This window comes from Saimiri boliviensis, chromosome 12, assembly GCF_048565385.1.
Source record: "Saimiri boliviensis isolate mSaiBol1 chromosome 12, mSaiBol1.pri, whole genome shotgun sequence".
NCBI classification, from domain to species: Eukaryota; Metazoa; Chordata; class Mammalia; order Primates; family Cebidae; genus Saimiri; species Saimiri boliviensis.
Window position 1 is genome coordinate 33,737,921 of NC_133460.1, and position 20,213 is coordinate 33,758,133.

A 20,213-nucleotide genomic window follows, 5' to 3' on the forward strand; every position below is an offset into this window, starting at 1 on the left:
AATCCACTATTGATGGGAACCTAGCTTGATTCCTTGCCTTTGCTGTTGTAAATTCTTTAGGTGCTCTCAGAGTCACCACAGAAGACACCTACCCTCCAGCAGTGCACGTTGTTCTAGTGACTTCAAACACCTTTCCTAGTGGCTCCTTCCCAGGCCTATCTCAGCGTTTTCTAGATCCCAGGGCTCAGCCTAGGGCTGGCATGGAGAGGAGTGGTGGGGGCTGTGGAAGGTCTGGCTGCCATAACGCTGGCCCGGTGGCCAGTTTCGAGGAGTCACTGGATGCCCATGTTAGCCCTGGGGTTGGCACTGAAAGGGTGACATTGAGAAGGCGCATGCGTTCCCTGACTTTTCTGGCTTCCAGAGGCCACCTGCATTCTCTGGCTCAAGGCCCTTCCACCACCTTCCAAGCCAGCCGGGTGGCATCTTCAGGTCTCTCTCATCCTATCCCTCGTCTCTCTCCTTCCACCATCGCGTCTCCTCTCCAGACTGCAGCCCGCCTGCCTCTTCCAAGGACTCTTCTGATGCCACTGGGCCCGCCTGGATGATGGGGATGATCTCCCATCTCCAGATACTCCAGTTAACTTACCTGCAAAGGCCCTTGCACCACATGTATTGGTTCCTGGAGCTGCTGTAATGAGTGACCATAAGATGGGTGGCTCAAAGCAATGTATTCTTTTACTTCTAGAGGCCAGATTTCTGAATTCAAGGTGTCAGCACCACCGGGTCCTTCTGGGGGCTCTGAGGGCGGGCGTCCTGTGCCCCTCTCCTGCCCTCTGGTGGTTGCCAGCGCTCCTGGGTGCTCCTTGGGTTGTAGCTGCCACACCCCAGTCCCCGCCTGTCTTCCGTCTGTGTGTCCAGATTTCCCCCTTCTGGCAGGGACACCCGTTACTGGGTTACTACTCACTCAAGTGCAGTGTGACCTGATCTTGATGACACGTGCAAAGATCCTGTTTCCAAATGAAGCCACACTCAGGTTCCAGGCAGACATGAGTTTTGGGGGACACTGTTCAACCCACTGCCCCTTGTAAGGTCATACATTCATAGGTTCCAGGGATTTGGGTGTCTTTGGGGCTGCTGTTCAGTCTGTCACAGATGGCATCTCACAGAGGTATGGGGCCTCTAGGAAAAGCAGTCCACATGGAGAATCCAGGCCTCATCAGCATGTCTATCAGTCATCAAGGCTCACAGAGGTCCAGGTTGATGCCAGTGAGGCCTCAATTACTCGTCACTTATGTGCACCTAAGAAAGGATCCTCAGAATCTTCAGCTACAGATGTGGGGCCTTTATTGTCATCGTGGTCTTTGAGGCCACTGTCGGGACAAGTTTCTATGACAGCCCCCCACATCCCTGCCCCTTCATAGTGGATTTTAGGTGGTTTTTTATTTATTTGTATTTGAGACACGGGCTCACTTGGTTGCTCAGGCTGGAGTGCAGTGGCATGATCACAGCTAGCAGCAACCTCTGCTTCCTGGGCTCAAGCAATCCTCCCACCTCAGCCTCCTGAGTAGCATGGTGGACACATGCGCCACCATGCCTGGCTAGTTTGTGTATGGGGACGCACGCACACATTTTGTGTGTGTGTGTGTGTGTGTTTTTAAGAGGAGGAGTCTTAGCATGTTGTCTGGGCTGCTCTCTAACTCGTGGGCTCAAGTGACCCAACCCGTGTTGGCCTCCCAAAGTGCTGGGATTGCAGGTGTGAGCCACTGCGCCCGGCCAGTACTTCTTAAAGCACTATCTGCCATGAGAAGAGATCCCCAGAGCAGAACAGGGCCGAGTGCCCAGGGGGCTTGTGAGTGACCCAAACCAATGTAAAAGGTGGCAGTGGGTGCTGCATGGAGAGAAGCCTGAATGGCAGTGTGACGGCATGGGGGGTGACTGGGGAGGACGGCGTGGTCCTCACAGCATGAGAGGCAGTGGCAGCTCGGAGCTCAGTGGTGGTGGTAAGGGCTGGGGCCAAGGGCAATAGTACATCATACCTGTCTTGCTCACTGCTGTATGCCTGGCATCTGGTATACAGTAGGTACCTAATAGTGGTCTGTTTCTTACGGGAGGGAATAAATAGGAACCTGGTAGGTAGGAGTTAGGAGACAGGAAGAGGCAAGGACTGGTGGCCTCTGCAGTTGCCAGGATGGAGCCCTGATTTCCTCAGCTGGGGAAAGTCATGGGTAGGAGCAGGTTTAGGGCAGAAAACAGAGATGCGTTTTAGTTTGGTTTGAGATGCTCATGAAGCGATGCAGATGGAGCGCTGATTAGGCATTTGGACATGAGGCTGACAGAGGTTTGGGAGCTGATGGTCCGCAGAGCTCTGCTGCCCAGTATAGGAGACATCAGTCATACAGGGTCCAGAGCACCTGAGATGCAGTCCGCCCAAGCTGAGCTGTCTAGTGCACAAAATAACACTAGCTTTGCAAACTTAGTACCCAAAATGCATGTTGAAATGATGATGTCTTGGATGTACTCGGTTAAATGAAATACACTATTACCATTTTCAGCTGCATTTAAAAAATATTTTTAATTGGGCTACTAGAATTTGTGTTTGTGAAATAGGATCTCGCTGTTGCCCAGGCTGAAATGCAGTGGTGTGATCACTGCTCACTGCAGACTTGAACTCCTGGCTCAAGCGATCTGCCTGCCCTGCCTCCTGAGTAGCTGGGAAGACAGGCGCATGCTACCATTTGTGGCTAATTAAAAGAAACCAACAACAAAAACAGAAACTTTGTAGAGACAGGGTTTTGCTATGCTGCCCAGGCTGGTCTTGAATACCTGGCCTCGAGCTGTGCTCCTGTTGGGGCCTCCCAAAGTGCTGGGATTACAGGCCTGAGCCATGGTGCCCAGCTGAAAAAATTAAATGGCACACATGGCTAACATGCTATTTCTGTTGGACAGCACTGGTCGAAGTGCCATGGGTGGGGGGTCACTTAGGATGGTACAGGACAGGAGCAGCAGCCGGGAGACTGTACCCTGAGGTCCCTCCGTATTCCCCCTAGTGTGGCTTCCTGATTTAATACTCAAGGCAATGCAGCTGTGGGGTGCCTAGCATGGTGTCCACATCACCACCCTCCCCCCAAAGGAAATGCCTGCACACCTCCTCTATCTGCAACAGCTCACAGCGGTCTTTGCCCAGCTGGGCTTTGAGGTCCACCTGCAACAATACCCTTCATGGCGCCCTGGTGGGAACTTACCTTATGCCTGGATTCTCATCCCAAGAGCCTTTTCTTTTCTCAGTTCTCATAACTAGGTTAAAAAATGTCAACTTCTCTTGCTGTAGGGTCTGAGTATTTCAGCCAGTGTAAATTACTTGAGGGGTACAGGGCCAGTGTCAAGCTTCTTTCTTATCCTTTAGGTCTCAGCCAAAAAAATCACTTTAGCCAAGAGGACCACTTGGCCTTAGCCCCATGGCTCTCAACTGGCCCCCGTCACCCCATGGGACCTCTGGCCATGTCTGGATGTCACCAACTGTCATAACGAAAGGGGTGCTCCTGGCATCTAGCAGGTGGAGGCCAGGGAGGCTGCTGCACACCCTACGGTGTACAGGACGGCCCCCACAACAAAGTCATCCAGTCCCCAGTGTTAGCGGCGCCAAGGCTGAGAAACCCTGGCCTAGTCTGTTTAAGGTAGATTTTGGCTTGGGACCAAGAATCTCCAACCAATCCCCATTACTCTTTTGCAGTAGTTACTATGGTCTGAGATTATCCGGATGGTTGACTTTTTTTTTTTATTTTTGAGTCAGAGTCTCAGTCTGTCACCCAGGCTGGAGTGCAGTGGCGCTAAGTTTACTGCAACCTCCACCTCCTGGGTTCCAGCAGTTCCCTGCCTCAGCCTCCCGAGTAGCGGGGATTACAGGTACCTGCCACCATGCCTGGCTAATTTTTTATAGAGATGGGGTTTCATCATCTTCACCAGGTTGGTCTTGAACTCCTGATCTTGTGATCCACCCGCCTTGGCTTCCCAGAGTGCTGAGATGACAGGCGTGAGCCACTGTGCCTGGCCCGGGATGGTTGACTTCTTAAAAAAAACTCTTTTATCTGTCTGTGTCAGCTCCACTGTGACTCCAACAGTGCCCCGTACCTGTCTTGCTCACTGCCTGGCACCTGGTAATAGAGCAGGTGCCTAATAATGGTCTGTTTCTTAAGGAGTGAATACATAGGAACCTGTAAAGAGGGGTGTTTTTTTTCTGTATGAAACTTTAATTCTACATTGCCAGTTTATCTGGATCTGCCTAATATAATTAACTCAAAATGGAATTCTGCTCCACTTCAACGATAACATATGTATTAAAAGTTCACCTCAATCTCAAGTTGTTGAAAAAGAATTGAGACAGAGACCATACACTGAAGTATCCAATTTATAAAATGTCACAATTTTTATTTTGTCATTGTAAAGAGGTTTATCTCAACTAGGTTGTAACAAAATTTCCACAGCTTATTCCAAAAGAAAATTTTAATACAAGAGATCTTAAAAAATTAAACACATTTGTTTAAAAATCCTATTATGTAAACCTTAACATAAGAGGGTAGTTAAGAGAACACTACAGGTTTCAGGGCATCTCCGGAGACATTTAGACCTTATGTACACACAGACTATAATGGACTCTAGATTCACGGCTCTCTTACCCCGAAGACGGCTCACTGGCACCCGATCATGGGTAACTGGCCAGGCCAGGCGCCCCCCTGCAGCGGGGTTACCATTGCTCCTCCATTCAAAAGACTCGCTTAAGAAGTCGGTGTCAGATGAGTAGGGGTTCTACCCGGCAGCTAGGCCAGGGATGAAGAGAGGTGGACATTCTTCTTAGGAGGAATCCTGGCTAATACAAATTCTAATGAGCTCCACCCCCATCCCCTTCACTCCCGGAAATCTGCAGTCTCCGGGGTCACTCAGGAAGCGTTCACTTGCTCTGGGTGCAAATGTTCAATCCCCCATTGTGTGTCCTTCTGTCCTACACTGATGGTGAATGAGTGGCATTTCCTCTGCAGTTCACGGAGACGTGGCACAGCTGAGCACGCTCGCGGGAAAGTGGGTGGCCTGGGTGAGCGGTGTTCCAGTTATGGTAGGAAAGCATTTATGCACCAGTAAGAGCTAAATCCCTGGGCCTCAAACCATGAGTGAATCTAGAATCTTCTGCCAGAGGGCTGCTTGTTGATATCATAGGCTCCATCATCTTTTAAGGAAACCAGATTTCTTTTTCAGTTCTCTCTTGAAATTAGCTATAAGGAAGGATACTCTACTTGGTTGTGGGGATTTAGAAACGGAATCGTGTCCTCAATGACAGAATTTAGTGTACCCAAATCAGGCCCAGATGACGGCAATGGTTCATGGCTAGCATGAGGAATGGCAGAGATGGCTGGTCGGGTGCAGGTCAACACCGTGGGATGAGTGGCAGGATGGGTCTGTCTAGAGCCTGGAGACGCTGAAAGCCGCACCCTCATTCCTACTGACCCAGGAGCTGAAGCTTCATCTTAGAAACGTAATCAAGATTGTGTATTACAAAAACACGAAGATGAACTTTTTTGGCACAGAAATGTGAGATAAAATATACAGTGCTACCACTGTGCAAAATTAGCACAGAAGCCAATCTGAAAACGGCAAATATTTAACATTAGCTTTAATGAATTAATACACAATATTTTGAAAAATGTTACCATCGACCTTGCTCATAAGCAGGCGCCTGCCTTCTAGAAACAGCCGAGGTCTGCTGTGATCCCGGGCGAAACACCAAGGCAGAGTCAAGAGAATCATCGCCTTTGGGGTTGAAACCTGGGCATGAGGCTGCCCCTCCCCCGATGCCTCCTAGCCAGTTTGTACTGGAGAAGGAGTGAGGTGAGGTCTTTCTCAGGCAGGTCCCAGGAGCTGAAAACCCAGCCCTCCTTTTGGCATCAGTTCTGTGCCAAGGCTGGAAGATACTTCTGACGTGCAGGGCCTCACCCGTGTGGGGGCTGCAGCTCATATAGGAGCTTGGCTGAGGAATGATGGATGGATTCTGGGGATGGGTGGAGAGGAGGGGGCTCACTGGGAGCCCAGAGAACATGGCTGGGCCTCCCTGTGAGGGGCTGGATGGAGTCATAGCCCCATGGGGGTTTGAGCAGGTGGGGCAGGAGGGCTGAGGCCCAGAACCCCATGACCTGGTCCTTGGGGTGGGCAAATCGTCACATGCACAACCAAGAGAGGCCACAGCTCGCCTGGGCCACCAAGCCCTGGATCAGGGTGTCTGGAAATAAGCTGCTGTTCATCCACCAGGCAGGCTGCGAGGCTTCACTCCTGTTTCCTACTGAGGGTCATGATCACTGGCCCTAGCGCCAGTCTGTGGCATTGGCTACAGCCCTGCTAGCCATCCGCCTGGTGCAAGAGGCTTTCGGGCGCCTGATTTTAAAGCATAACACATCACCTGCCACAGTTCTGAAAAAAATTAAATGGTTCTCAAAGAAATCATCTTAATAAGCTCCAAGGTATGAAGCAGGGCCAAGGGCTATGAGCAGATGGGTCCAGATCGCTCGCCTACCTCTTCCTAGATCTTTTAAGACGGTACCCTTGTTTACAACTCTACTGGATGATGATCCCTTCTGGAGCAGGCAGTCCCTGGATGCAGCTGGTGACTGGATGTGAGGATGGCCACCACCATGGGCTGTAAGAACCTCTTTCGTCAAAGCGTCTTCCTCCACCAGAGGCTGCCGGTAGAGAAATGCTGGGGACCTTGAACCTCAGCTCCACATTCTGCAATGGCTTACCAGCAAAGTGTGTTGCTGGCCCCTAAGAGCAATCCGAGAAGCTGAATTTCAGACTGAGCCCAGGAAGAAGAGCTGAGAAGGCTCTGTCCCAGGTTGGGAGGGCAGGGCTGGGCTAGGTTTCTAGCAGCCTTGAACCTCCCTTCCTGGAAGCTTTCCTTCTCTTCCTAGGAGAGACACCTCTGCCCAGCCCTGCCTTTGCTGAGTCTTCTTTCATCTGGTGGTGAAGAAACAAAAAACGGGATGACGCCAAAGATGGAACCTGGTGACGTTTTGAGGCACCACAGACCACAAAGAAAAAGGGGATGATTCTTCCCAGCAGAGACAGTCCCAGATATCCAAGGCCCTCAGAGAGAGAGAGAGAGAGACAGGCCTCCCTAGTTCCGCTCTGAATGGGGAGCACTTCCTTTCTCAGATGCTGACTTTGGAGAACCCTGAGTAATCTTCTTGGATGAAGGAGACAGACATGAGGTGTGAGGGATCCTTTCTGCAGGGGTGTTTTTGCCATTGATAGGTCACGGGCTGAGCCAGCCCTCAGAATGGAATCCAGGCTGAGGGGCAAATGACACATCTCCGGGGGTGGAGTTCAGGGACCGGATTCCAGCTGCAATCTTGCTAGGCCTGGGCATTTCTGCCCCAGTTCTCCAGGAACCGGGAAGACTGTCAGTCATCTCTGTTGCCTGAAATTCATCCCACTGCACCACAGAGCAAGGCAAGGGTCACGTGAGCAGCGGGATGGACTCATTCATTGCAGAATATTCTATGAGATTTCGAAGGGGAGGCTTTGGGGAGCCGCTGTCATGCGCCGGTCACATGCACTTCTGAGCAAAAATGAGGAGATGGTCTGTATCTTGAAGACTCGAGGGTCTGTGTGTGATCATGGGAGGTGTACCAGGAGCAGGGAGCCGGGATGGTCCCCACGTGGGTCCCAGGAACACGGGAGGCCTTGTTTTCTGTGAATAATTCAGTCTTATAAAAAAGGGAGGCAGACCTTCTCCTGCCCGTTAAATACCAGCTGAGTGCACACTTGTTTCTCACGGGTTCGCATCTGTCCGTTTGTCATCGTTCCGGGGGACTTTTTTTGCTTTGTTTCTTAACGTGCAGAATGTCCAAGGTGCTTTCTGGTGTGGTATCTGGAGAGGGTGAGGACTGATTCGCATCCTGTGTTTTGGAAGCAGCTGGCAGAAAAGGCTGCGGGTCAGAAGCCTGGGCACAGGGGGATGTTGGAGAGGGGAGGTTCCTTTCAGTATCTAACAGAGAGAAGAGGGAGATGATCTGTAGTGCAGGTTTCCTGGTTGGGGAGGCACTCCTGGGACCATCTCTGAGTGGGCATCAAAGACCTACCTCAAAATGACCTATGTGGCATAAATCCAACCTGGGGGGCCAGGACATAGGGCAGCTTGAGCTGTCAGACGGTCCCTGCCTCAGCGTGTGATGGTTCTCTGTTGAAAGGTGCCAGCCGCGTGGGCTGATGGGCACTCCGGGCCCTGGAATTTCAGATAAAGCATGTGTATTGCAGTGACGCTGGCAGACGAGGGGGCGGGAGACCAGGGCATCTCAGGTCCTTCACACTCGCAGGAGCTGACTGCAGGGGCCCCCACCTCCTTACTCACTCAAGCTCTTTCGGTCTCACCTGGGCATGGCTTATCTGGCCCAGGGTCCCCTCAGAAGTTACACAGGCCTCCTCGGTTTCTCTGGAGGGCTGTGTGTGAGTGATCTCAGCTTTCCTTCAAAGCCATGAACAACTGTTCTTGCTATGAGGGGAACACATAGCATAAACCTTCCAGATGATTCCCTAGAGATTTCCTTGAGCAGGAGATGCTCCATGCTCACCTGCGCTGTTCCCATTTTAAGCAACTGAGTTGAAGCAGTTAAAGGACAAGGCTATGGCTTGCCATCAAACCATCACCATCCACCTGTGTCTCTGCGTCAAGTGAAGGCGGAACACACAAACTGATTCTCGCACAGTCCGTTTCAGGACCTCCTTCCTAGTTACTTAATATTTACCCCAGAATGCAAACTCAACTGTGTGGAGCATCTGAGGAGGACTCTGGTCCTTCGAGGTGCTCTGATGTGGGCTCACTGGAGGAGCCCCGGGGCGCCACCAAGCTGCTGGTCTCCATCCTCCCCTCCCTGCTGAGGCCTCTGTACTCGGAGAGCCACGTAGAGATGGGAGGAACGGAGGACCCCATCTTAGGGATGCAGAGTTCTGTTCCCATGGACAGTGTACGGGGGACACATAGGGGTGGAAATGCATCTTGAGTGGAGATGAACATGATCTGTTCAGTGTCCATGCTGGGTCCAAGTTCACAGAAATGGACCCTGGTCTGAAAATCATGGGACCACCTGCGGTGGTTCCCTAAGCCAAGTTTCTCACAACCGTGGGGCCAAGGCCAGTGCGTTTTGGATAGGCTGGGTGACACCAGGTTACCGGGTTGCTGCTGACAGCTGAGTCGGATGTCCGAGTCCCCTCCAAGCCTGGTGAGGGCCGAGGTGGCCTCAGGCTCCTAGGGCATGGTCCTTTCTGAATCCAGCCATGGGGAGGTAGGGGAAGTTCTCCGAACTCAAGTTAAACATCACTAATGGCTCCTTGCCAAGGCCCTGGGGACATCTCTCTGGAAAAGAGCGCTGTAATGGCTGTTGGTGGAGGTTGCAATGAAAGGAACCGGAACCTCCCATCCCAGCCATCGATCAGTTGGACCAGGAAATAACCTTAAAAAGCAAAAGGCAAGGCTAACAGTCATGCTAGTCCGCGTGTGGGAAGGAGTGGAGGGGCTGGCTCCACAGGAACCTTGCCGTGTAGGGGATCAGCTGTGCATCTCAACCAGAGGGCACCCAGCCTGGCCTGGCGCCCACCCTCCTGCCACCTGTGAACTGCAGCGAGGCCCACAAGCAGCTGCTGCAGCCCAGGGCAGACCCCGAGAGAAGAGGGACCACGTGTCCGAGTCTGTCCAGCGAGGCGCCGCCTTGCTCTGGGGCCAGGGACAGTGCGACTCTGAGAATGAAGAGTTTAATTAGGGTGTCATGTGACCAGTGGGGACTGTGTGCTCTCAGGGTCACCAGGTGGACGTGGTCGTCACGCCGAGGTGTGAGGGGCCAGCAGCAGTGGCCCAGGTGGAGGCAGCTGGCATGACGTATAAGGCCTGTGGCTGGGGTTCCGTCGAGGTCAGAGGTCGCCGCTCTGGGGCTCCACGTTGCGTGTCTCCCGGGGCTGACCTCGGGACAGTTTGGGGAAGCGGGAAGCCACTTTGGGCCGGCTGTTCCTATTCACAGGCTCTCCGGGAGGGGTGATGTCACTGAAAGAGCAGGGAAAGAATCAGGTTAAGTCTGGGGTTCAAATGCAAATGACCATAGGCCGGGAGGTGAGCCAGGTGTGCAGGCAGCAGGAGTGACATGGTTGGGGTCTGTGACCAGCTCACTGGAGCCGCCTCTGACTCGTAAGTGCCACCTGGAGAAACGGGAAATGGGAAACCCATATTGTCATGTAAAGTTTCCATCTTTTAAAACCACTCTAAGCTTTTGGGTCCAAGCAAGTTTGGCTGCGAATCTGAGCTAGCTTTACCACCATTCAGGTCTGCATTTTAAGGCTATGAAAGCATGTCGTAGGCGTGGCTTTCTTCCCCACATTTTCACTGATCTTCTAGCAAAGGTACAGTTGTCAGTCATGACTGGAGAACGCTGTACGTGAAGTCACAAAAGAGGTGTAGAAACGCAGGAGCGGGGCTTCCTGTGGAACTGATTCCAAGAAAGGCCTCAGGACCCAGGGTCTAGTTGTAAGGTTGTTTGGTGTGGTATTGTGCAAAAGAGCCAGGAACAGAAAAACCAGAAGATGCCACTAAGAGGGGAACACCGGTCCTGGTTCTGAAGCAGCACACAGCAGCATAGTATGTGCAGTGCCCAGGGGACGGGTCTGGGTTGGGAGGCCCTCACAACATTTGAGGGGACAGGGTAGAGGCCGGGGAGGCTGCACCCTGATAGTGAAGGGTGCCTGCTGGAGGGTGCTCAGCAGGGAATCCTGTGATATGATCACATTAAAAAAAATTAATTGTATTTTTTTGTGACAGATTCTTAACTCTGTTGCCCAGGTTAGAGTGCAATGGTACAATCATAGCTCACTGCAGCCTCCACCTCCTTGGCTCAAGCAATCCTTCCCACTCAACCTCCTGAGCACTGGGACTATAGGTACTAGCCACCATGCCTGGCTCATTTTTAAACATTTTTTTGTAGAGATGGGGTCTTACCATATTGCCCAGGCTGGTCTCACACTCCTGGGCACAAGTGATCTTCCTGCTTAGCCAGTCCTTAATTTAATTATGTCTATAAAGTTCCCTTTGCCACATAAGGGGACACGTAAATTCTGGGGCTGGGAATGTTGCTGTTACTCTGTCTACCATAGGCTGTTTGACTAGGAAGTAAACATCAACAGGACTCAGCAGTTGATCACTAAGAATGATCTTGGCTGGGTGCAGTGGCTCACACCTGTAATCCCAGCACTTTGGGAGGTTGAAGCTGGAGGATGACCTGAGGTCAGGAGTTTAAGACCCATCTGCCCAACATGCCGAAAACCCCACCTTTATTAAAAATTCAATAAATTAGCTGGGCATGGTGGTGGATGCCTGTCATCCCAGCTATTTGGGTGGCTGAGACAGGAGAATTGCTTGAACCCGGGAGGTGGCAGTTGTAATGGGCCAAGATCGTGTGGACTGCACTCCAGCCTGGGTGACAAGAATGAAACTCTGTCTCAGGAAAAAAAAGAATGGTCTCTAAGTGGTAATATTACAGATGTTAGAAAATAGAAATAAGAAAAATTGACTACAAAAAATATCTCACTGGGATAAAATGCTTTAAAACAAAACAGAAACCTAATAAGATCTATGTTTGCGCCTGCATCCTGAGGCCCTCTGTCACGTTATGGCTTTCTGAACGTGAGCTCTGGGCCCCTAGACCCTGAAAGGGAAGACGGGACCCCGTCCACAGCTAGCTCTGCCCTATCTGTGGTTCAGGGAGGACCAGGGACACCTAGTAAGTCTCAGATCAGGATCATTCAACCCCAGCTGTCTCCAAGCCCTGTTTCACAAACCAGATGAGTTAAGGAGAGACTTGTGTTCATAAGGACATCATGCCCCTAGAGAGGTCCATGCAGGGTTCCCTGAAATAGCTCTGTCTTCATGCATCTCAGGAGTGATTCTCTTTATAATGATCGGGTTTGGTTTGCATTGCACCTTTCAGGGATGTGGCCAGTGTGCAAGAGGCCTCTTGCTTCCAATTTGAACTGACACCCTGATAAGCTAACAAAATGAAGACCCCTTTTAATGACTGCCTTCTCCTCCTGTAAGTCAGGTTGTGCTTTGCGTTCTATGCATGGATGGAAAATAAACATCTGCCCTGAATCATCTCTAAGCCCGTCCAGCCTGGTGTGTGCCACCCATTCCTCCTTGGGGTGGGCGTCTGGCCGCAGGTCCAAAGCAAACACGCCTCTCTCTTCCTTCATAAGACGACCCGCCTTACCGAAAGTCTCTTTATTCTGAACACTCCTGAGAGGATGGGTCGAAGATGCTGGAAGGAGGTCTTTGTTCACAGTGTAGGGGACGGATTCTTAGAAACATCCAGGAAAGCTTGGATGTAAATGTCACTTTCAACCGAAGCCCTCACAACTCCCTCCGATCATGTTGTTCAGATCTGGGTGGAACAGCCACTCCTTAGCCTGCAATGACCAGAGCGTGGGGTGGGGCCGTAGAGGTAACAGGAGGCACTGGCTTCTCCTAGCCCCTCTCAGAGCCTAAGTGTGAGAGGAGAGGTAGCAGTTGGTGGGGCCAGGATGCTTTTTTAACAAACAGTACCTGCCATGCAGGGTGGAGAGAAGGGGGGACTCCAAGGCAAATGCCTGTGTTCAGTCCTGCTGTGGCCCATGCTGTCTGAGCCTTGGTTTCCTTGTCTGTCATTTGCGGATGACTGCTGTGTGCACATCCTAGTGCTGTGGTATATTTAAGGGCTACTGAAAGCCCCCAACCAGCTGTGTTTCTGTAGGCAAAGGCCTGCCCTCCCTGAGCCCTGGAGAGAATACAGGTTGGGGTGGTTTTAAGCATCATGTGGATCAAATGTGTAGAAGTGATGATGACTGGGCAGCAGCAAACATTCAGCCTCACATGAGCTGTGTCCCTAGACACCATGCTGGGCACAAAGGGGTGCAGCAGTGGCCTTGGGCTTGGAGAGCCACAGTCTTGTCGGGGATGGGGAGGGCAGACTCTGGACAGATCGCTGTGGTAGAGTGCAGCGGACACCCCAGTGAGGGGGAGCCCAGGTTGTTCTGAGCAGGGCACAGAGGGCTTCCTCGAGGAGGGTGAGCAGGAGTGAGCTGAGGGTCGCTGTGGGAAGGGCCCTCTAGATGTGAAGCTGAGTGTGGGTGAAGGTGCAGGCCCTGGGGAAGGAGAGGACTTAGAGCCAGGCAGACCGGCCCAGCTACTTCCTCTTCCTGGAAGGTAGGGTTAGCTCAGGGTGTGCACTGAGCAGTCACGGGGCTGTGTCTGTCATATGCCCATGCCTGGCACCCGGGGACTCCCAGTGAGCATTGGCTGCTGTAGTTGAAGGCGCAATAGTGACCTTGTGTGGCATGTGGACAGCTCAATGCTTAAGGCCTTGTGGAGCAGTGGTGATAGGCAGAGCCATGTCTCGGGACTCGGGCTTGGTGGCTGGTGAGATGGGGCACCCAGGTGAGCTGGAGGCAGGGCTGCTCTGAATCCTGAGAACCCAGGATGAGAATAGGCAGGCCACAGGAGGATGGGCTTCATTTGGGACAAGTTGAGTGGATGACGCCTGCAGAAATCTGGCTGAAGCACAGGGGCTTTGGTGAGTGCATGACAGCTGGGAAACCCAGGTCTGGGTTCTGCTGAGCGTGGTGAGCTTGAGCAGAGAGTGCTGGCAGCCGCTGGCATGTGTGAGGCTGAACCTCTTGCCATCTTTGTAGGTCGAGAACAGCTTAACACTGGTAATGCTGTCTGGCTAACCAACAGGATCTGAAGGCGTGGGATGGGTGGGCCTGCGAGTGTGAAAACTGGGGAAGGAAGCAGGCTGCTGGGGATGGCAGAAGAGACAGGACCAATGAGAAGGGAAGGAGACCCCACATGCTTAGCCAAACCCGTTCCCTACAGGGGAGAGATGAGGCCAGTGCCATGTTTCCTCCAGGACCAAAATCCAGCGGTAGAGACACAAGCTGTAGTTATGCACTTTCCAGGGAAGCCAGAACGCTCGTGTTTATAGTGACGGCCTTAAATAAGAGCCATCGATCTCTTTCTTTTAACCAAGGCTCTCTCCAGTCCCTGCTGCAGAGGCCTCCTCCTGACACCATCCTCACAGTGAAATTCTCATCCCTCATAGCCCTTGTTAGCTGCCGACTTCTGCCGCGTGCACCACCGAGAGTTCTGGAATGACAGCACTATTTCTTAGCTGGCTCCACTGATAGAAACCAGGCCACCAAGAAGCAAACTATCACTTGTATGGCATGACTGCATTTTTGTAAGAAAGTGGGCTTGCAGCTCTGTGGCCTAGGCAGGAGAGGAATGCGTGGACGAGGTACGTTCCTGCTGCCCAGCAGGGACTCTGTTGATGCTGGAGCTAGATCTGTTGTAGTTTTGCAAACAAGAAAAAGGGGCGTCTGGATGGCAGAAAATGCTCTAGCTTAGCCATGAGAATGAATTGCCAAAGGCCTTAACTCCATAGTCAGAGTCAGAAAACCTGGGTTCCTTCTGCTAGACATGACACGACCTTGGAGAAGGAGCCAGACTCCCTACCCCAGAAACGCTTTTCTCATCTACGAAATGAGGATAATAGTGCAATTGTACATCATTCAATACAGATTTCTGGGGTTGGCAATGATTAGAAATAGACTTGGCTCTTCTGATATCCTGAAATAAGAAGGGAAGAGGCACCCATGATGTCGGGCCAGCAAATTCACAGGAACTCTTCTATCTAATACACCAAAGGAACTGGATAGAGACTTTTTTTTTTCTCTTTATTTCTGGTTTAGAGATGGGGTCTCACTGTGTTACCCAGGATGATCTCAAACTCCTGGCCTCAAATGATCCTCTCACCTCGGCCTCCCAAGTACTGGGATTACAGGCATGAAGCACATACCCAGGCAAGGAGGCTTTCACAAAGATTTTACCAACTCGCAAAATACAGCAGACTTCCCAAACTCCCTACATCTATCTAACCTGGGGGAATGGGGCTGGAGGGAGCAGAGGGAACCTTCTCTGAAAAGCCCATCCTCGTCTTTCTGGAACAAGATCAGCCTCTAGGCGGCGCAGGTCTTAGGGTGCCTGGTCCTGACACAGCAGATGCCCCGAAGGGCTGTAAGAGATGGGTATTCAGCAGGGACATTTACAGACGGCCTGAAGAAAGAAAAGGTAGTGAGCAAATTGGTGGCTGTTCCAGACTTAAACCAGGTCGGCAAACAAGGGTGGGGAAATGGTGGCCATTCTGTAAAGAGAATGTTATCTCTGACATTCTTCATGTTTCCTCTTAGCTGGAGCCAAATCCCATCATGGGCTCTTGGGAATTCAAGACAAAAGACTTAGTTTCTACCCTCAAGTGACCAGAACAGGTCATAAGAGACACGGAGGCAAAACTGAGCCACCACCCAAGGGTGCGGATACCTCAGCCAGTGGTGCGAGATGCCCCAACATCTGTTAGATTTGGGGAGTGACCTCCCTGTTACTGGCCCTATTTCTTGAGCAAATTATGTTACCCTATTAGGTTGCTAAATTTACCAGCGAAGGACATATCACCAGGAACAAAATCCAGTCCCCATCTATTTTGCCTCATGGGTGAAAGAAATAGCAACACGGCAATAATGGCCGTGCTCAGGGTAACGGCCACTCCTTCAGGTTGACTTTCTCCAGACCACAAAGCAGACTTTCCGAGCCCTGGATCCAGATCCTGATGCTCGTCTGATACCTGGGGGTCAGTGATGAGGGGGACGCTACTTTCAGGGTGTGATCCTCAGAATCCGGGCATCTTGATGATGAGGCCCAGAGTCGCCCATCTGGAGCTGAGATGAAGACGTGTCGTGACCTTTCCCTGGCTCTGTTTTGATCATCATCTGTGCTGTATGTTCCCTGTGTGTCTCCTATGTAACATTCTAGATTTCTCTTTCACTACCTTTATTTTTAGGTTACCATGGCCTTTGTAACAGTATTCATAAACATGGTTTTAAAGGCCCCTTGAAGAATTAAAAAAGCTTTTCTTATGCACCACCCCTTGTTCCTTTGCGACCCTGTGTATTGGGTGAACGTTTGCTTCTTACTATGCCGGTTTCTGGCAACATGACATCCCCAAAGCTGCTCCACATCTGAGTCCATTCATAGGCCGCTTTGGAAAAGGCACAACGATGAGGACAAAGAACAGATCAGGGGCTGACTATAGAGGAATACTAGGGAATCTGGCGGCGGGTAAAGGAGTTGTTCCATATCTTAAGGGTGGTGGCTACAGGATACCACGCCTTTGTCGAAACTCACGGACTATGCCATAAAAATGGGAGCTTACCGTGCTACCATTTCTCATCTCAAACTTGACTCAAAGAAGGCAGTATGTAGACTTTTCCAGCATGAAAGAGCCCGTCAGGGAAAAGCCTGATAGCCTGAAGCACCCAGGAGCCAGTGACCTTTGTCCCTGTCTCTGGGTAGAAAGCAGCACCCTGGGGACAAAGTCTTGGATGACTCCCGACCATGCCATTCACCAGCGGGGGACCTGAGCCGGTCACGATGCTCCTCTCTGGGACTCAGATTCTCTGCCTCTGAAGGGGGGATCAAAGTAAAACTACTAAGCCGGGTGCACTTTAAATGGAATGGTATGGAGTGTGATCTGTATCATCTTGAGCTGTTTTAAAAAATGGTGCAAGTAAAAATACATGAAGGAGGAAATCACAGGATGTGCCCTGCAGGTTTGAGACAAAGCCAAGCATCACACTTAGTGCTGGGATGGAGCAGGGCCCGCAGGGGTGCCGCTCAGTGAATGTCCTCTCCCTTCACTTCTGAACTGGGCCTTGGCTGCCTCCAGCAGGGTTCACTCCTCCTCCGCGAACCCTGTGCTCAGGTCAGACCTCGGTCCTATTCCTCAGAGCTGGTATTGCCAGAGCCATTTTGGGGTCACAGAGGAAGAAGATGGCCTGGGAAATGTAGTCCAAACTACTGGGCAGGAAACACAGGAAGGCAATGGCACAGAGGATTCTGTCCCCAAATCGACAAAGTGCTGGCCTCCTGGGCTGCAGGGCCCACTGTCACCAAGCTGGAAAACTCTCTGGGGACATTACTTCTCCAGGGCTGCACCTGGCTCTGAGGTCACCTGGAAGGCAACTGGAGAAAAGAACTGGGAATGCAGCTGTCACAGGGGAGACGGCGCACACATCCCCATGGTTCCCCTCCCCTTGTGGGAGAGGGATGTGAGCAGCGGTAGCAGGCCATGAGTGTTCCCGACTCATGCACTTGGGATTAGTTTCAGAAACTCACTCTGTCTCCATCCTCCCCGGTCCTGGCAAGTACCCGGGCACTGGAGGGTGGGGGCGAAGGGGCCTGTGGCTGAGGGCCCCAAGGGTGGCTGTTCTTTTTAAATAAGCCTCTGGGGGCATTGCATGCTGCCTTGTCATCAGCATGCAGGTGAAATTGATCCGAGGGCCTCAACTGCTCATCAGTGACAATGGCTGTGAGGAGAGATTAGCTTTTCATTTTGCTTCACCTATGATCTGGGTTTGGCGAGCTGGTCAATATTCCATTTGCTAGGAGCTGTCTCTGGAGCTTGGAGCATGGCCTCACACAGGCCAAGCCTGCAGCCGAGCTGGATCCCCGCAACCCAGCTAGGACTGAGCTGTGTGTGCGGCAGGGTTGTGGACACAGTCCTCCACTACCCAGCTCCCTGAGTCCCTGCATATACGAGTTTAAAGACTCAAGTTCTGTCTCCAAGACATGGAAATCACAGAGAATGTGCTCCCCGCATCTTAAAACCCTCGGATCTGTGGAGTGGGAGGGAGTGGCCTTGCCCTGTCTTCTGCATTGCATGGCCATGAGGGTCCCGCTGGGTGTTACCAGAGCGGACCAGGCTAAAAAGCCTCCGAGTTCGTTCCTAGGCCACACCTGGGTCTCAGGACTGCGTGGTGGGGGCCCCGTGAAGATCCAGTACCACAGTGCACTCCCTGCACTCTGCTGGCATCTACCAAGGCTTCTGTCTCCTGCCTCTTGGTTTGAAGTGGGTCTCCAAGACTTCGACTATCCACAAGTGACCCAGAAATGGCTCTGGAAGTACCAAGCGTTCCCTGAAGGCAGCTCTGGGTCTGGTTCTCTTTGAATCCCAACACCACAAGGCACCTGATTTAATTATTTTGGGAGGATTAAAGAAGCCACTGCTTGTCAAGTCTTGAGCTGAAGGAATAACACACATTCTCATACCATCCTCATGCCGGCCATGGGAAGGGGATGCTGTAATGACCATTGTAACTTTACAGGTGTAGAAACCACAGGAGGGAGGATAAATCCAATAGCTAATGAGGAGCAGAGGCTGGTCTTGAATGTGCCCTCTGAGCCCAGAGTGCATGACTAGATGCAAATGCCTCCAATCTGAGCCCCCAAGAAGCTGCAGTTAGGCAGGGGCGCAAGTGGGTATGTGACGAGGCAGCTGTTGGTGGCTGCTTTATGAGACGTACGGATGGACAGACAGACAGCAAGGTTTCAACCATAAATAGAAATGGTCCGGAAGGTGGAGGCCATGCCAGGCATGCCCAGAAAAGCAAGGGGCACACAGGACTCCCAGAGAAGAACCCAGAAGACTCGGGCAGTGACAGGGATGACACAGGACAGACATTGTGGCTTTTGGGACATGAACTCAAAACGCTGAGGACATGACCTGCCGCCAGATGAATGCAACTCCTACCCTTTGTGGATAACCACCGTTCGGACAGCAGTATGTGGTTTTCTAGTTATTTTTGTGTGTTTGTCATAGACTTCGAAAATGAAAGTTGCTTTGACAAGTTGGTATTCTTTTAAGTCAAAGCATTCTGGTCTTGGAATGCCATAGATAATGGTGAAAAGGGCGTGGAACATGGTAAGGACGAAGGTGCTGTGAGGCTCACTGAGTGACTGTGTGGCTGGCGTCACTATCTCTTGCTGTTGTCACCATGGGAGACAAGAAGCTCAAAAAGTTACTGGCCCCTCACCCCCGGCCAACCTTAGAGAAGCAGAATGTGGCTTACGGGGGTACAGGGCCATGTCCAAGGTCACAAGGTGGCAGTCGCCAACCTTTTTGGCACCAGGGACCGGTTTTTTTTGTAGGAGACAATTTTTCCACCAACCGGGGGAGGAGGGTGGTGTTGAGATGATTCAAGTTACAACTCACTATAATGTAGAATCACTGGGAGCCCTGAGCTTGTTTTCCTGCAACTAGACCGTCCCTTCTGGTGGTGACGGGAGACAGTGACAGATCATCAGGCATTAGATTCTCCTAAGAAGTGTGCACTCTAGATCCCTCACATGTATAGCTCATAACAGGATTTGCACAGTACAAGAATCTAATGCTGCTGCTGATCTGACCGGAGGCAGCACTCAGGCAGTAATGCGAACGATGAGGAGCGGCTGTAAATACAGACCGAGCTTTGCTCACCCACGGCGTGGCCCGGTTCCTAACAGGCTGGGGTCTGTACCGGTCCAGGGGTTGGACACCTCTGGCCTATGCGACAGAGCAGGGATCCAAGCCCTATCTGATGACTGCTCATCCTGGGCTAAGTGGCAGAGGACAGAGCGGAAGACTTCCAGGCTTCTGGGAAGACCCTGCAGTTATAACCTGCCTCAAGGGAGTCTTTTCTCCCTTTCCCCCCGTACTGGTGTATCCTTCCGTATCAACCACCTCTGAGATCAGACAAGATAATGCATTCAGAGCCCAAAGCCAATGGGGCACATTCTCTGCCACTGGGTTGCCTAGGGCCCCGTGGTGGATCTTGGTGACTACAGACCTGTCCCTAGGGAGCCCCATCAGGTGGATACACCACTCCAGATGTACAGTGTGTGAAGATCACCCTCAGGGACAAAGAGAAGCCTGAGCCAGGGTACCTTGTGGTGAGGCTGCTGCAGCCCCCAGTAGAAAGATACGGAGGTCAGAACCGAGATGGGGTTGGATTCAGATCCCAGGCACAATGACCGGTAGGATGGGAGGACAGGGAATGGATTTCTTTTGAATCTGGGGCCTGGACTGTGGGAGCAGCTGGGGCACAGACTGACAGGTGTATGGATCTACCGGGGTCAGGGTACTGAGAGGCATGGCACTGTGGGACACGAGCCCTGTAAGCAATGGTCATTTAAAAACCTAAAGATGCAGTGTGCCTAATGTTTCCAGGATGGGTTTCAGAGCTCACTTGGGCTGACATTTCAGAGGGCCTCATAGATCGTCTGCTAGGTTGGGCTGAAGTGGGGCTGCAGGATGGTTCTGCTGGTATAAACTGTGCTTACTGAAAACTAA

The 20,213-nt window shown here is 51.8% G+C and overlaps 1 protein-coding gene across 2 annotated transcripts in view; it reads right to left on the reverse strand.

Moving 5' to 3' along the window:
• Positions 1-4,339: 4,339 nt before the first annotated feature.
• SNX29 (sorting nexin 29) overlaps positions 4,340-20,213 on the reverse strand; it is a 596,746-nt gene continuing 580,872 nt past the window's right edge. For both annotated transcript variants that reach the window (XM_074382212.1, XM_039477976.2), the window contains exon 21: positions 4,340-10,015. In XM_074382212.1, the coding sequence (XP_074238313.1) occupies positions 9,886-10,015 (130 nt within the window). In that variant the 3' untranslated portion in view covers positions 4,340-9,885. The remainder of the gene's footprint in view (positions 10,016-20,213) is intronic.